Here is an 18,486-nt window from a genome sequence, read left to right as displayed (position 1 = left end):
CCATGTCAAAACTCTACTGCAGAATAGAGGTTGTGTTATACTTACTAAGTACCAGATCTTACGTTATCAGTGCCTTCCTCAGGTAGACCTGTCTGAGCTTTGCCTCAGCTCTATCAGCAGAAACAGCTGATACTTTTCATGGGTGCCTCCTTTGGGGAAAGGGCTTTCCCTAGCCCTCAAGAAGCAGAACCAGGGGTTACAGAAAGAGGGATAAGCTTTTATCCTAGTCAGGAGATGGGTCTTTCATTTCTTTTTATGGTGTAAGAATTTTAAATTACTGGCTCATTCTTAGTCTCAAACCCTGAAGCGTATTCCATGTGCAGGGCATTACACAGGGTACAGGAGATGCGAGTTCAGATCCTTGGTCTCTCAGGAGTGTAGTAGGAAACTTTCAGCAAGATATTGGCACTGACTTGACCTTTCTGTACACATTGTTGTCTGTATTAAAGCTGTTTTCTTTAATCTAACAATAAGGACTTGAAAAGTTATGTAAGAGTTGAAGATGCTAAGAGGAGTGAGCTGCTTAGCATAATTCTTGTCCTGAGAGGTGCTTATATTTCTTGTTTATCTCCTTTGATCTCAGAAAAGATGCTTTGTCACAAGATAACCAGTTTCCTCACTGTAAAACAGTTACTGGAGAGATAATTGCAAAAACACCCCAACTTGCAGACATGACTGATATGCACTGTTCTGTGCCCAACCCCCAATCATCTCTTGTTTCTTGGTCTTAAGCTTGAATTTGCAGTGCCAGCTTGTTGCATATATTGCCTATTTGTGCCGATGATGTAGTTCAGTGTTGTGAAAGCTGTGCAAAACCCAGACACATCAGGACAGACTTGAATTGCAGTTTAATGTGTGGCCATTGGAAGCAACCAGTCGCTTTACCTTTTGCAGGGGGGCAGCTAGATACTAAACCTGCTTCCAGTTATCACAATAAAAAGGTTTGGCATAGCTGTGCTTTTTAACCACCAGTGTACAGATAGACAAAAGGGCCATTGAACTACTAACACCTGCCTCTGCTATTATGAGAGAGCTGACACAGGTCAGAAGTGTCTTCTGGTTTTATAGAGCTAATGCTATCCTGAAGAAGTTAGTCCTCTCCTGCTGCATTTCTTCTGAAAGACAGAGAAGTCGTAAGCCACCTAACTGAAACTGGTTCTCCAAGCTACATGCAGTATTTACATTATTTAAAACATGTTATAATTAACAAAATACTTTGTTCTGGATGTGGGCTGGTGACATCAGTTAGCTTTTTGCCTATGCCTAGTCACTACACCCCAGCCATGACATCAGCTGTTACAGTCCGTGCATACAAGAGATTTCATTTTACTTCAGACTTGTTTAGCCATAGCAGCTCTTCGCACAAATGCAGGATGTAGTATTCATTGCAACGAAACTGTACAAGGTCACATCAGATATGAAGACAGCTTAAACAAGTAGGTTTTATTTCTCTCTGAATGCAGTTTCATTATGATTGGTGTATACACAGAATTCCGCATTTGCTGTGCAAGTGAGTGTTGGAATCATATCATTTGCAGAACCCACAGGCTCCGTTTTTGCTAAATGACGTTGCTCAGTGTGGTTCTGAAATTGCCTGCTGCTTTGCATCTGAAGTTATCTGCATGCTTCTGAATGTTATGCGGTCCATGATTCTTGTTTTTCAACAAGGAAGAATTCATCTAAAATCTTAATTCTTTTCCTGAAATTTACAGAGACAGGAAGCTCATGCATTAGCCCTCCTTACTTAATATGGTTACGTGACTTGGAAAACAGTGTAGATGTGTTCCACTTACACTCCACAGTATCTGCATCTGCCTCCAAACAGTACCCCACAATGCTCTAAATCGAATAGAGCGCTAGACCTGTTTGGGTGCATTTCTAGGGATCAAGCTACGTTCTGGTGGCTGCAAATTACATAGAATAGAAATTCTAAGTCTAGAAACAGTATTGATGGCTTTTATTTTCTGTCTTGCTAATATGACAATTACAGCTTTTGCCACAGAGGTATTTCAGGATGGCACATATTTAGCCTGCTCAAAATTTCCTAGTTTTTATGCCTTTGGAAAATCACAAGAGGTTTTGTTTTGGTGTTTTTTGAGGTGGTGAACAAACATGCAAGCTACTTTATGTGGCAAACAAGGTGTATAGTGTTTTCTTAAGACTCCTGAAACTACAAAATGTGAAAGTGTACAGTTTGCCCCTTCTCTGCTTCATCACCTCTACTGTCATGCTCTTCAGAGGTTATTGTCTCAAGAATATCTGGAAGCCTGATTAAAAGATAACTCTGAGAGATTCTGGAAAAGAGCCATTGTGAGAGAGTCTAATTGATACAGACTGATGAGTGAAACTTTGTCTTTTTACTAATTGCATTTTCAACTTTTGTAACCTTCATACACGGATTTTATCTTCTAACTTCCAAGATAAACCAAGGACTGATCTTTGGGCTGTTCTGCCATCACATACAGTCATCTGTTATAGCCCTGTGCATGATAGCACTCTGACAGCAGCAGAGTGTAGCTCTGTGTGGGCCATGTGCCAGATACACAGCCTTGAGGAAGAGCCTGCAGCTTGCCTTGAGCATTGTGTTACTTCTGCTACTTCTTTAGCGATATCCAACCTCGTTAGTTTGAAGATATAGCTCATCCATGCCCACATTAACTGCAGTGACCGCAGTAGAGCAGTATATGGTGTTTCTCTAATTTTTCTCTGCTGCTTCTCTGTGATCCCTCTTCTCTTTCTATGTTTAAAATAGAAAGTTAAGATTCTTGAATTTTTTTTTTTAAAAAAAGATACATACCTTTCTAGTATATTTTTGTTTATTGAAAAACCATCAAGTACAGGCACATAATAGGGATGAAAACACCTTGCTTTTATTAGCCATTTTTTCTTAGAATTCTTTGTCTAGAATACAATGAAACAGGCAAATGTAAATTACATGGATATCACAAGATTTTGGTGATGTTATGAACCATAAGAATGAAGCCTGTATGCACTTCTTTGTAATCAATGTGATCTCAAGATAAAATTTGAGTCTGAGACTTGAAATATCCTCATTCATTTGTTCCAGTTTTTGAATGTGATTTCTTTATTGCTTCTGCTCCCTCTTTTATCTGCCTGAATCAAATAGCAAACAGAATCCCTGCTCCAATTGGCTGATCTTCCTTTTTTTCTTTTTTTTTTTTTTTTAATTTGCAGGAGTCATTTAATCCCTCTGAATTATAGAAGGGGCAAGTAACTTCATAAAGCTGAGTAATGAGATTTGTTAGAGCATTATTTTATCACAGGGATCCTTCTTAGAGCACATATCTATCCCAGGGAAATATTTCTTTAAAACATAATGGTTGAAACAGCGTGCTACAAGGTTGCTCCTCTTAGGAGGTTTTAAATTCTTTTGCCTCCCAACAAAGTTAGCACTAGAGAAGGGATATGACATGACCTCATTTGCCAATGCTGATTAAAGGAAAATATACAAGATATATCAGTTATTAAAAAATAGTATTACAATTTTGAGATCAGGCATCTTAGGTAGTCCATCCTTTGATAATGTGTGTTGTGAGGCTTATTTTATTAAACATGGTAATAATAACAGTTATATCTGTAATTATTGTTATTGACTTGACTCAACAAAAGTCAGCCTGGAAAGGCTGCATGTTCAAGGGTTGCAAGTAGTCCTATCTGGATTCCCCTACATTTTTTGTTTTCCAAGAAACATATAGAGGTGATTTAATAGATAGATTTAATAGATGTTGGGTATCTAATCTGGGTCTGTGAAATCACAAATCACTTGCCAGCAATTTGAGTGAGCTTGTGTTTGAGCAGCAAGTGGGGATAAAGCTAGAAACATGAGGTTGCCACAGGCGTGAACTAGATGTCCAGCCCAGGCCTGTGGTAGAGTGCTGGGATGTCCTTTAAATGTCTCTGACTCTTTTAAGCTGCTCTTGGCTCCTACTTATCCTGCCCCTGGCACCATCAGCAAGGACAGCAGTGGGTTTTGGTTTTTGACAGGTCCTTGCCCTGCCCCCTAAAGATACAGATGTTTTTGCCCCTTGTGAACTGCTCCCTGTGCTTTCCTCCACCTAGAATGTGACCTTTGGACATCTGAAGATGCCTATGTGTGTCTCAAGGGAAGGACATTTGATCACCTCTATATGCAAAACATAATCTCCAGATAGTGTCCTGTAGCCGTATTTTGGTGCTTGAATTCAGTATTCCTTCTGCTGGCTTTGGTATCTGCTGATGCCTTTACAATCCAAGCCTCACCTACTGATGGTTTGTTGTTTTGAGCCGTGATATTCTGAGCAATGTATCTCACCAGCCAGCTAATGTAATATTGTTCCTTTGAAGGCATTGGATGCTGCAACTTGAGACCCTAACTACTTCTTCACTTTACCGTATAGAATTATCACTGTTCACCTTTGGTTGGCCTTCAGTAGCACAGCAACATTATTCCTCAAGGCATCAAAAAGATAATGAACGCCCTTCAACCTCTTAATACTTTTTCTTCCCTGTCTCAGTTACCTGCATCTGACTACTAATGTTTGAGTTCTATAGGTGATGTTGAAACCAATAGAGGTAAACATGACACTTCCATTATTAATGCCCCAGGATCTGATTTTCACAAATGCAGGGATCCTGCATCTTTTATTTACTCCATTTGGAGTTGGGAATTCTTCATGATTCTGAAAATGGAGCTCACAGCTTCTCCTGGGGAAAAGACAGACAAAAAACTAAGATGCTACTCTATGAAGCTTCTAGGTTAGATTTGCAAAAGTATCTGGTCATTTTGAAAGCTTCCATCTTTAAGACCATTTAAAGAGCCTCACATTTTTCTAAAGTTCTAGAAGTCAGAACCATCCACAGGCTGTTAAGGTTTGCATACCAAAATTAGGCACTTCAAAATCTTTAAGTATCTTCTGGATAAAATTGTTTTCTTGTTTGGAAAGCACCCTTTTTTTGGATTTTGGGGTACCAGAACTGAAAAAAAGTTTTCATGCTAACTCCAAATCAATTATCCCTCTCCCACTTCGTTCTTCCTTCAGGAAGGAAGGAAGGAATGTATTGTTATTCCACTGTTCTGTTTTAACTCTTTGGGTTTGGCCATTGGTTTTCTACACAGTTTAGAGGAGGTGCCTTATTTGATGGAAAAGTTGAGTCTTCCTGTAACAAACTTCAGGAAGGAGGACAGGGGATGAGAACAGAAAGGGCACTGAGGTGAACATTGCCATACCAACTCTGTGAACAGAAGAGAGAAGATGCAGGTTTACATTCTGGTAAATGAAACAATTTAAGAAGAATGTTAATTCATTAATGTTTAAATGTAGCTCTCAATAGCTTACGCACAACACAATTCAGTTGTGTGGTCGTGGCTACTTTCAGAGAGGTAGGTATTACTTGTCAGTGTCAAACCTTTTAGTCTTCATTGCATACCACAGCTCATTATGGGGGATCATAGCTTCAGGTGAGGTAACTCAATTCATTTATGCACAAGCTGGGCAAGAAACCAATAAATATTTAAAACTGATGTATATTTACAAGTCTAATATTGCATATAGAATTAGTTGTCTGGTTTGTCTGCCAATGTTTCAAAGCTTGCAGTTTAATTATAATGTTACCTAAGTTCGATGGCTAGTGTTTTTAATGGATTCATGCTTCTGCCCTTTCTTTCAGCTTTCCCTTAAGCTCCTCTGAGCTCCTTTGTGACCCAGATTAATTGAAATCTTGTCAGCTTAATGCACTGACAAATGAAAATAGGTGACTAATGTTGATTGTCTTCTGATATTTCATGCTCTGCTTGCCAAGAATGTCTCACGTACTGTGATAATTTAAAATCCTACACATTCAGGATAGTCAGGTTTTTCATACAGACTGATTGCAGTCGGTTGATAAAGGATATCATCTTGAGTGGATGCTTACCAGTAGCCACCCCTTTTTATATTTACTCAGTATAACAAGAAATAATGAAGTAAACCCACAAGGTACCATTTAGTTGTGTGGTCTGATCTCCTCTGTATCCTGTGTCATTGAATTTCATGCATGTAAAAGCACAGAGGGTAGTAAAATACATTTGGCTAAAACCTATATTCCAGAAGGACATCTTTTACTGTTTGGGGGACATAAAGCCATAAAAAAAGTCTTGGTGCCATTGTTAGCTTGTTCCAGTCATGTATTGTCACCATAAGAAGAAAAATTGTATACTTCATTTGAATTCATCTGACTTCAGTTTCTGCCACAACTTCTTGTTATGCCATTTGCCTCTAGATTAAAAAGCTCTTTAGAATTCAGTATTTTTTTCTCCATGGAGGTACTTATATGCTGTAATCAAGTCAATCTTTTTGATACGATAAACAGATAGAGCTCTTTAAGTCTCACTTAGTAGCATTTTTCTTCAATTCTCAAATCACATTTTCAGCTCTTAATCTGCCCCCACTACAATTTTTTAACATTTTTTTCCAAAACATGGGCAGAAACACAGTATACAAGATTGATCTCTTCAGTGATATATCCAGAGATAAAATGATCTCCCCTACTTCTTATTCCCCTGATGCAGATTAATCCTTTCCGCTACCAATATCAGAGTGAGCATTTATGATGAGTTGGTGACTACAACCCTAAATCTTCTCCAGCAAGTGCCATCTCCCTCTTAGTACACAGCACCTACAATCCTTCACAGTTGTTACAGGGATTTAGTTATAGTAAATGTATTTTGTTTGACAAGGCCCAGCTTGCCACACAATTCAGTCTACTTCATGTGGTTTCTTGGTCCTTATTACCTTTATAATTTCTCTCCTTTTTGTGTCATTTTCTGAAGTGGCCCCCCTTTCACAGAAGCATACCTGTTCAATGAAGGTTCCTTACTGTCACTGCTTTTTTTTCATCAGTCATTTAGGCAAATCTTAGTCAATTTTGCATGAGCTTTAATGATATCATGGGCTACTATGTTTTCTTTCAGACTGTCTTAAAAGTGGTGCTAAGGGGCATGGTTTAACGTTTGATAGGAATGGTTGGACTCGATGATCCAGTGGGTCTCTTCCAACCTGGTTATTCTATGATTCTATGAAAAGTAAATCATCAATATGTATTTAAACAAAGAAGCAATCTCATCAAAGAAAGAGTTTAGCGAAGTTTGATTTGACCTATGCTTCATAAAAAAGAGTGGAATTATTCCTTTCTTTGAAAACTTCAAAAATTAAATCTGTGATTCCCACTATTTTTGGGGGTTCTGACGTTGGCCTGTATTTTCCTGCCATTTAAATTGCAGTTTTTTGACCACTGGTATAACTAGCACTCCTTTGGAATTTCACAAAGATTCCACAGTTTACTAAAACAGGTGAAAGAGCCCAAGTATCTATTCTGGAAATGGAAGTAAAAGTTATCTCAGTTTGCTTCTAGAAGAATGGTCATTCTGCCTATCGTTCTTAATTACTAGCAGGCTGGAGCAGTTCTTCATAGTCCCTTTGAGATCCAACTAATTGTTTCTTTTGTAGCACAGAAGTACTTATTGAAGATATTTACATTTTCCACATCAGCACAATCCCACTTACAAACTACACTTACTGGTGGGCCCATATTACCGTTGGGTTTTCTTTTATTCCTAACACACTTAAAACGTCTCATTTGTCTAACTCTTACAACCACAGATTTTTTTCCTGCCTACTGACTTCTCCTATCAATTTTATTTCTAACTGCCACCTTTGAGCTCCTAAGGGAAAGCTACCACCTTCTGTGACTGCAAAATCATAGTCTTTTCCCCACTTAATAGAGGCTTTAAGAAAGCCCCTCTTTTGGTGTCTCACTAATTTTTTTTTGCCTTGTGAGTTCTCCTTACTGTTTTTCTCACTTTGTGGAAATTAGCTTTTTTGAAGCAGCAGAAATACGTAGTTCTGGCTGGGGCTGTCCTTCATTTACCCATGATGAATGGAATCAGGCCATGATCACTTGTCCCCAGGCAACTATGAACTTTTAATTTAGTGATGACCATCTTATCTATCACAATGAGGTTCAAAGACTTATCTCTTGCTGTGTAGGATATCTATTGGGCTACAAAATTACCTTCTGCAAGCTGTAGAAGTTATTAATGACTTAGTAGAGGCTGCAGTTGAAGCTAGAAAAGGGCTGCGCTCATTTCCCCACAAACAAGGACAACTAGGATACTATGTGTAAATAAATGTTTAATTCACACCTGAATATTTTACCAGCTTCCAAAAATCTCTGCTAAACTTTAATCAGGCCTGAATTTTAATGGAAGGCATGAGGTTTTAGTGTCTTTGCTATTTAATTTGTGGACGCTTTTGGACACTCCTGTGACAACACCACTAATGCCTTTTGTCGAAGAGAAAGCTTGTTTAATTTCTATTTAAAAAAGGTAGGAATTACAAGGAAAAGAAGGGATGAGAATTAAGAAGTCCTCAGTTGCATTGAATGGGGCTGGTGTCCTGAATAAATTGGAATAAGCAGGTCAGCCACAGGTCACTTGGAGTTCTTCTTTAAAAAACAGCCCTTCAGGGCTGGCAGGGCCAGGCCAGGCTGTGATGGGCAGCAGCAGCACCATGTAGGACAGGCCGCTGCCCCTCATGCTCAGCAAGGGTTTTGTGGCACCAGGTCAGGCTATTGAGACACTGTCACAATCAGTAACAGCAATGAACCCCCAAGGAGATGGAACCATTGGAACGGGTCCAGAGAAGGGACACGAAGATGATCAGAGGGCTGGAGCACCTCTGCTATGAGTCCAGGTTGATAGAGTTGGGGTTGTTCAGCTTGGAGAAGACAAGGCTCTGGGGAGACCATAGAGGGGCTTCCAGTACCTGAAGGAGCTGCAGGAAAGATGGGGAGAGACTTTTTACAAGGGCATGGAGTGATAGGATGAGGGGGAATGGCTTTAAATTGGAAGGGCAAAGATTTACTTTAGACATTATGAAGAAATTGTTCATGATGAGGTTGGTAAGGCACTTGCACAGGTTGCCTAGGAAAGCTCTTGATGCCCCATCCCTGGAAGTGATCAAGATGAGAATGGATGGGGCTTTGAGTAGCCTGACCTGGTGGGAGGTGTCTCTGCCCATGGCAGGGCGGTGGAACTGGATGATTTTTGAGGTCCCTTCCAAACCAAACCACTCCATGATTCCGTGATCTTTGAGGTCCATTCCAAACCATACCATTCCATGATCTTTAATGTCCGTTCCAACCCAACCGATTGTATTATTCTATGATCTGTAAGGTCCATTCCAGCCCAAACCATTCATGACTCCATGATCTTCGAGGTCCACTGCAACCCTAACCCTTCTATGATCCTTAAGGTCCATTCCAACCCAGACCATTCCATGATCTTTAAGGTCCCTTCTAACCCAAACCATTCTATGATTCTATGATCTTTAACATCCATTCCCACCCAATCCATTCTATGATCTTTAAGGTCCATTTCAACGAAAACCATTCTATGATTCTATGATCTTTAGGGTCCATTCCAACTGAAAGCATTCCATGATTCTATGATCTTTAAGGTCCCCTCTAACCCAAACCATTCTATGATTCTACGATGTTTAAGGACCCCTCCAACCCACATTATTCTATGATCTTTAAGGCCCCTTCCAACCCAAACTATCCTATGATCATTAAGGTCCATTTCAACCCAAACCATCCTATGCACTTTAAGGTCCCTCCCAACCCAAACCATTCTATCATTCTATGATCTTTAGGGTCCATTCCAACCGAAAGCATTCCATGATTCTATGATCTTTAAGGTCCCCTCTAACCCAAACCATGTTATGATTCTACGATGTTCACAGTCTCTTCCAACTCAAACCATTCTATGATTCTGTGATCTTTAAGGTCCCTTTGAACCCAAACCATTCTATGATTCTGTGATCTTTAGGGTCCATTCCAATGGAAAGCATTCCATGATTCTATGATCTTTAAGGTCCCCTCTAACCCAAACCATTCTATGATCTTTGAGGCCCCTTCCAACCCAAACTATCCTATGATCATTAAGGTCCATTTCAACCCAAACCATCCTATGCACTTTAAGGTCCCTCCCAACCCAAACCATTCTATCATTCTATGACCTTTAGGGTCCATTCCAACCGAAAGCATTCCATGATTCTATGATCTTTAAGGTCCCCTCTAACCCAAACCATTCTATGATTCTGCGATGTTTAAGGACCTCTCCAACCCAAATCATTGTATGATCTTTGAGGCCCCTTCCCACCCAAACCATTCTATGATTCTATGATCTTTAAGGTCCCTTTCAACTCATACCACTCTATGATTCTACGATGTTTAAGGTTCCTTCTAACCTAAACTATTCTATGATTCCACGATGTTTAAGGTTCCTTCTAACCTAAACCATTCTATGATTCTACCATGTTTAAGGACCCTTCCAACCCAAATCATTCTATGATCTTTGAGGCCCCTTCCAACGCAAACCATCCTATGAACTTTAGGGTTTATTCCAACCCAAGCCGTTCGATGATGTTTAAGGTCCTTTCCAACCCAAACCATTCTATGATTCTACGATCTTTAAGGTCCTTTCCAACCGAACCATTCCATGACTCCACGATCATAAAGGTCCCTTCCAACCTCCCCCGCTCTCAGCTCCCACGATCAGCTCCCCCCCCGGCTGGCAGCCCCCGCCCGGGCCCTGGCTGCCCGCCCCGCTCCGGAGGAGGCGGTTGGCTGCGGGCCAGTGGCTCCCGGCTATTAAAGAGGCGCCGGGCGGCAGAGGAAGGCTCGGAGCCGCCAGGGGCACAGCGGGGAGGCGCCTCCCCACCGCCAGGGCGAGATGGAGGGTAAAGGCCGCCGCTTTCTCCTTCCTCGCCCCCCCTCGCCGGGGGCTGCGAAGGCCTCGCGGTGCCGGTGCCGGCGTGCGGGGCGGCGGGGGGCGCGGGGCGGGCGGCGGGAGGGGCGGGGGGGGGGGGGGGGCACGGAGCTGCGGCTGCTCGGGGGAGGGTGCAGAGAGGGGGGTGAGGCAGAGAGTGAGCGATCCGCGTTACGAGCATCGTGGAGTCATCGAGGGCTTTGGGGTGGAAGGGAGCTTAAAGATCGTGGAATGGTTTGGGTTGAAGTGGACCTTAAAGATCATAGAATGGCTTGGGATGGAAGGGACCTTAAGGGTCATAGAATGGTTTAGGTTGGAATGGACCTTAAAGATCGTGGAATGGTTTGGGATAGAAGGGACCTTAAGGGTCATAGAATTATAGAATGGTTTGGATTGGAGGGGACCTTAAAGGTCACAGAAGGCTTTGTGTTGGAAGGTCCCTTAGAGACGATGGAATCGTAGAATGGTTCAGGTTACAAAAGACCTTACAGATCATGGAATGGGTTGGGTAGGATGGGACCTTAAAGATCATAGAATCGTAGAATTGTTTGGGTTGGAAGGGACCTTAAAGATCATGGAATCCTAGAATGGTTCAGGTTACAAGGGAGCTTAAATATCATGGAATGGTTTGGGTTGGGAGGGACCTTAAAGATCATGGAATGGTTTGGGTCGGAGTGGACCTTAAAGACCATGGAATCATAGAATGGTTTGGATTGGAAGGGACCTGAAGGATCATCCAGTTCCAACCCCCTGCCTTGGGCAGGGACACCTTCCACTAGGGTCAGGTTGCTCAAAGCCTCATCCAGTCTGGTCTTGAATGCTACCAGAGATGGGATGCAGAATAGTATTTTTGTTGAAATAAATGATCTTTAAAGACTGGTGTATTTTATTTTTTAGTTTTTATTTTTTAGTTTCATTTTTTAATTTTTAGTTTTTTATTTTTCATTTTAAATTTTTTTTTATTATTGTTTTTTTCAAGGCAGTTTGCTTGGGAGCGAAAGGTCTCATGAAGTTAATCCTGTTTTATAAATATATTATCAAATTAACTTGGTTACTTGCACTGACTGGAAGGCCTTGCATCGTTATACAGTGAAAAATAGAAGCTCACCATATGTTCATGAGTGTTAGAAACATGGAAGACCTATGGCTAATACAAGAATGAAACTCCTGTAGAAGCTTGGAAAATTAGAAGAGACTAAATTCTGGAATGCTTAAGCTTTACGTATGCCAGTGTTTGCAAGATTAAGAAGTGAGAAATTCCTTGATCTTGTGGGCGGAGGCTGGTTGCTGAGCCAGAAAATAGTAAAAGTATTTGCAGATGGCATTGCCCCTCTCCCACAAGATCAATATTCTTCATAAGAGTTTTTCCATGTATTCTAGATCGGGAATCTCTTATGAAAACAGACGAAAAGGCTTGAGATCCAACAGGTTTCTTTTAGTTCTACCCTAAGCATGGATGAGACACTAAAACTTTTACTTCCAGTCTCCTAGCTTGTCTCCAAAAGTTCTGTCTCGCATTCATGGGTGATCTAAGTCGTTAGTGCTCCATTGGTGGAAAATCTCCAAATATAAATAATGTATTTGAAATTGAATGAATATAAGAACTCCAGAAACTTAATACTTAGGACAATGATTCCCTTTTTCTTAATTTGTTGTAAATTGAATGAGCTTTGTAAAGTTATGTCACAACTCTAGTATGCAGGTGGTATGTTCTAGAGTTCATAGTAGCTTAAGGCTCTACTGTACAAGTAGCAACAGCAGCATTACTGTATGAGTGGCAGCAGCTAGCAAAAGTGATTCCCATCAGATGCAGCTTGTCTTATGATCCTCTGCCAAGACAGCACAGAGTCACACGGAGTCCAGTAGGGGCTGGAAGGGACCTCTGGAGTCCAACCTTCCTGATAAAGCAGGTTCACCTAGAGCAGGTTGTCAGGATCATGTCCAGGTGGGTTTTGAGTATCTCCAGGGAGGGAGACCCCATGACACCAAAGATAAGCTGCTAATGGTTGCTAAGACCAAGATGCTGGTGTTCCCTTCAACTGAGATCGTCTCCTGTCCCCTCTTCCCTTTACATTTTGTGGTTTGTTGTGTTTTCTCTTCACATCAGTGGGTTAGTGAAGGAACTTGAGCTGTACTGTATTCTTTGCTGGGGACGTTGACTGTAATCTGATTATTTCTGGATTTAGATGATTTGGGATCTGGGGAAAGGTTTTGCTCTTTATTCAAAGCTATTGGAGAAAGAAGGCTTGGGTTCTTGATGTGGTAAGGCCTTTCTTGAAAGTTTGGTGGTTTTTTTTTTTTTTTTCTAGCAAGTGTGCATCCACGCTTAAAACCAGATCTTTCTGAGCTGGTATGTGCAGTCTTTCTCCTTTCAATGCTGATTTTATGTGCTCTTTGATGGATTGTTTTAACGTTGTATGGGAAAATGTCTGTGAGACAAACACTGAAGGACACTTGCCTGTTGCAGCAGCAGCACTGTGTTTGCTTTGCACAACTGGACCAACTATCAAGGTGGACACAGTTGCTGTGAATACCAGTTTGCATTTCCCAGTGCACAGCATTATCCTTGCAGTGACTACTGTGGCTGTGAATGCAGCAGGAGCACTCTTGAGTTTGATTTTTAACATACTTAATGTATCTGAAAGTAAGCGCTTGTGAGGTTCATCTGGCTTGTTGCAAATTGAGTCTAATTTCTCTCATCACCACAGCTGCAAGGGCATCTTTACTGACTGTGCAGGGATGGGTAACAGGATTCTTTAGGCTATGCCTCCACTAACACAAAAAAGAGCCAAATCCCGTGTGTGAGTGGGGACCAAATTGTAGATTCCTGTTCCTAGGTGCAGAAACGGTCTTGACTGCATATATCCTTCAGTCTCTTGGCATCAGGGTAGTTTTCCAAGGTTGTTTTGGCAGGGGGAAAGCCTGGAGACTTCTGTGTGTGGAGAAAAAATAGGTGAGATGTTCCCTTGTGGGATATAAAGGCTGAGTCTATTAAGCAGAGTCTCAAGCAAGTTATTACTAGCTCATCAAGTGCAACAAACAGAGTGAGAGCTGGAAACCACAAGAGGAAAGGATCAGCCACCATTTATGCAGTATGCTGTTTTTTAGCTTTGGTATTGCTGGCTGCTCAGTGTGTGCATGTTAAGTTTGGGGTGTTATGTGGTTTGCATCTGCCAGCAGACGGGTGAGGTGAGTCAGCAAGCCTTTATTTCATGTAAGGTGTTGCTGTGTTGCCATCTCAAACAGGTGTCATGTGAAGCATGGTAAAACATCCTGGAAGCTAGAGTGACTTTAAGGCTCTGGTAATGTGACACTTGGGTTAGTATTTTGGTCAGAGCAGAGGGATAGGATCTCTCCAGTGCCTTAAAATCTGATCTGATAAAAAAAAAAAGCTAGGATCTTTGCTAGTGCAACATCATCAGAGAAGGGGAAACATGGGTTTGCAAGAAATGAAGTTTGCATCAAATAAAGCCATTCTGTGTGAGTGCATTCATTGTGCTTTAAATTAATAAGAATTTGCGTGGCAGTTAATGAATGTTTAGTGAAGAAGCCTAATTTGACATTTGAGAAGTTCAATAAATAATTTTTCTTTCTTGATTAAGGCATCTTTCAAGCTGTCATTTATACAACCAAGAATTGACACTTTTTAATGCACTGGGAGATCTTGTTGCATACTGATTCAGCTATTATTGCCTATTAAACAGTTTAGATTTCATGTGGCTTAATTTTACTGCCCTTGATTATTTTAAGCAGCCTGCATCTGTAAAGACCATTTGTATTCCTGTGGGTATTTATTACGTGTTCGAGACGCAGAAAAATGGATACACTGAAGTACATGTCTTTGTATTTCTCTGACTTCCTGCAGTGCTGCAGTCAGATTTGAGATGTTCAGTCTTAATGCTCATCCCAGACATTTACAGAAGCTACCTTTACAGGCTTTGCAAAATCAAAATTTAAGTTTCTTGTGGCCTTTTTTTGCTTTGTCCCATGTCACAAACTGTAGAGGGTTTTGGAGGTAGTTTTTAGTAAAGCATTGATAGCTCAAGGGTACTCAGCAGGACATGGCTAAATTTGGGCCATTTCTACCCCTCCACCCCCTTTTTATTCTCCCATCTCTGTACACAAGTTATCTTATTTTAACATTAACAGGATTTAAACATGTGCAATGAGGGACTAATAAATTTAAAAGGCGGATGGTAGTCGCTGGGTACATGTCAGTGGAGGTTGTTTCTGTTCTAGGTGTTGCCAGGGCTGCTCTAAGGGTAACAAAAGGTGACTTTGACCTGGTTCAAATGTATGTATGTCCAACTCTTACTCTTTGAGTGTATGTGATCTTGTTTTTTGTTTTTGTTTTTTAATAGAAAATTGTCAAAAGTCAGCAAATAGTGGTGTCTTTAAAGAAAAAGTCACTGGAACAGAGGTTTTTCAGTGCCATAAATAGGATGAGGTGAGTGGTTCTTAGTGGCCAAGGTCTTTTGTCAGTGAAGTAGCAATAACTCTGCAAAGTAGCTGGTAAAATCTTGACAATTTGGAAGAGCTTTTGGCTTTAAAGCTTTGATGTCCCTGCCCTTTGTCACATCTCACCTTATGTAAGCTGAAAAGCCTCATAAATATGATTTTATCCATTGGCAAATGTCAGGGTTTCAACAAGAAAGGTTGTCTCATAAGTGGCTTGGCATCCCTCTGCTAGATGCACTGCAGGACAGCTTGTGTCTCATTGAGCTTCTCAAACTAATTTTTCTCAAGCAGACCTACTCTATTGTTCAGGGATTACTGAGCCCCCTTTGGGGCCCATATGTCATGTTAAAAAGCTGTTACACCTGCCTGAAGGGGAAAGAGCAAGCAACAAATGCTGTATGTACTTGGTATTTGGTTGCAGTGCTGCTGCTGATCTCAAATGACTGATAAAAGTTTTGGCATGATCAAAAGAACTCCCAACAAAATATTACCCATCTTCTGGCTTCCCTAGAGGAAAAATGGAAGGCTGGCATCCTGGGTACAGTGTCATTGCAGGTAATGTGAGGATTCTGTTTGGACCTCTTTCAGCTGCCTTGCTGGGGCAGAGATCACAGGGTCTTATTGGTGAGCCGTAGCATCGGTAGCATGGTCAGATCTGTGCTTCTACCAGGCATTATCCAGGCTGCTGCCCTTGAAAAGGACTGCTCGTGTCTTCAGATGGCACTTACCACTGTATTGTCACTTGGCAGTGTGGCTTCTGGCAGCTCAGGAGTAGTTTCTGAAAGCCACATAAGAAAAGCAAGGCAGGTGTGATCTGAAGTAACTGGGTCCATCAGCTGCGTGACTGGTTTCTGCTGATCTGACCAGCAACTTTATATCAGTCTGTACAAGGCAGCTTGCTCCATTTTGAAAGTGGATTAACTCCTTTGCTGTACGTAATGTGCTCATAAATTATGAATGTCTGCATTGGAACTAGTTCAGAGGACCTAGTGGGCTGGAAAGTTGTATCCCGATTTACTAGCTTCCCTAGCTAGCGATTTATTAGCTTCCCTGTGTTAGTAACTAAGGGCATATCTCAGAGCAGCGTTGTAAGACATAAATTGGTGAACAACAATTGAAAATCCTTTCTAAGAAACAGAAAATATGGAATTGGTTATGATATTAAGAAAAGTTGAGAGGAAGAAACTTGTTTTGACTGTAAATTGAATGTAGAGATAAAACTTCCTAAAATTAAATTTAGATTTTCAGTCTATTTTTACATTTTAACTTGTATTAAATCCCAGAAAACTCAGTTTTAGTAAATTACTGCTTTCTCAGCTGATTTTTGAAAGACTGGAATTAAGTTGTTTTTGTTATGCCCAAAAATATAGTTCTTGCATGAAATTACAGGCTGTCATACACTCTTTTAAATCAAGTTGCAGGACTTCCATTTGGGAAAAAACCTAAACAATTGTATTTCCACTTCACTGCTTTCTGCTGGAAAAAAATGATACTTGGGGATCCTTTATATTCAATGTAGGTCACACATGTATTCATCACTTTTGTCTGAAGTCATCATCCTGAAGGTAACTTTGCTATCCCATGCGTAGTCCCTGTGATTGACTTGGATGTTGCAAGTATATTAATTTTTCCCTAGAAAAAGGAACATTCATTACATGTTCATTATCAATGTGCAACTTCTAATTAAAATAAAAGCCATTTTGTTTCTCGGATGCTCCCTGCACTGTCGCTAGACGTTAAAAATTAGAACATGTGAGTTGAGAGAATCTCACTGGGGTCAGGGAGTTGAGATTTCCAGTTCATATTTGGCATCTACCATTTCTCAGTTTCTCATCAAGCTGAATTCCAATTCTCCACAGCCTTTCTTCCTAACTGGAAATGTTACAGAATGAATCATTCCTGTAGTTAGTTGGTCAGAGCACTGAGAAGTCATTATTAAACATTAACATTAGTTCCTGAGGTTTGGCTGCGTAAAAATTCCTGATTCTTCTTTCTTAATTTTTGTCTGCTTGTGTGTTGTGTTTTGTTTTGTTTTTTTTTTTTTTTTTCCCTAGTGCAGTTATGTATAGCAAGTGCTTGGCACACAGTGAATGGGCACAACATGTGATGAACATTCAGCTTAATAAGGAGGCCCCCTCATGACTCTGGAAACAGCTGTGAAAGCAGAACCTCTCTCCTAGCATGGACCTTGCATTCCCTGTCAGATATTCATCACTGGGGCTCCTCTCCAGATTTCTCTCTCTCCTCCCAGCCTTTCCTTTCAGAATGGGAAATTCAGGTGTGAGATGGAGAACAGGACCCTTTTGTACTGTTGCTGTTCAGTGCTAGCGCTGTGCTCAAAGACTTTATTTAGGACCCTTTGAGCCTGAACACAAAAACTGTTGTTTATCTCTGGCCCTGCTCTATAAAGGTCGTGTTTACATTTTCACATTTGAGGATTCCAGTGTGCAGGAGGGGCTGTTGCAGACCTTCCAAAGGGAAGCACTGAATTTGTTCTCTGTCCACAGACCTGGTCCATAAACCTGCAGGAGTGTGTAGTATAGGGACAATTGCATGAGACCTTCCATACCTGTGTCTACTTTTTTTTTTTTTCTTTTTTTTTTCTGTTATGAATGGCTTTACCAGGACACCAAGTTAACCTATATACTGGATTCTAAGGAACCTGCATTGCTACTTGGCAACAGGCCTGGGAAATTGGTTTACTAAGAAACAGTGTATATTGCCTTAAAACTGATGTAGGTTTAATTCAGTCACAGATGTAAAGAAAGGAAGGATTAAAGAAACAGAATTGTCTTTAAGCATTATGTATGCCAAGGGACAGTGTATATAGTGGGGAAGGTTTTTGTTTTAATACCTTGATACATGACATGGCACCACAGTAACCCCTTAAACACAGTCATGTGGAGTCTTAACAGTGAAGTTCACTTGTTTCCTTTTGCTGGATGCACTGAAAGAAAATACTGAGGTCTTCTGAAAGAAGAACCATGGCTAGATCATACACGATGAGTAATTTAAAATCTGTTTCTGATTAATGCTGGCAACTATTATTGCATTTGTTTCAGAGCAGAAATCAGGTTTTGGTCAAAGGTAGCCTTTTGCATTGACTGTAATGGTCTGTGGTGCTAGTACAGTGTAGATTGAACAGTATTTGACTCTGGCATTCAAGCACAAGCTACTCTTTCACAGCCACGCCCTTCTGTTTCTGCCTTTTCCTTGTGAGC

General features: G+C 40.8%; 1 protein-coding gene across 3 annotated transcripts in view; it reads left to right on the top strand.

Moving 5' to 3' along the window:
• The first annotated feature begins 10,707 nt into the window (after positions 1-10,707).
• Positions 10,708-18,486, top strand: part of GADL1 (glutamate decarboxylase like 1) — an 87,006-nt gene continuing 79,227 nt past the window's right edge. For all 3 annotated transcript variants that reach the window (XM_069860130.1, XM_069860132.1, XM_069860135.1), the window contains exon 1: positions 10,708-10,778. In XM_069860130.1, coding sequence (XP_069716231.1) covers positions 10,772-10,778 — 7 coding nt within the window. In that variant the 5' untranslated portion in view covers positions 10,708-10,771. The remainder of the gene's footprint in view (positions 10,779-18,486) is intronic.

Source organism: Phaenicophaeus curvirostris, chromosome 6 (assembly GCF_032191515.1).
Source record: "Phaenicophaeus curvirostris isolate KB17595 chromosome 6, BPBGC_Pcur_1.0, whole genome shotgun sequence".
Classification (NCBI taxonomy): Eukaryota; Metazoa; Chordata; class Aves; order Cuculiformes; family Cuculidae; genus Phaenicophaeus; species Phaenicophaeus curvirostris.
The sequence above is the reverse complement of the archived record's forward strand: the minus strand, read 5'-3'. Positions and strand labels throughout refer to the sequence as shown.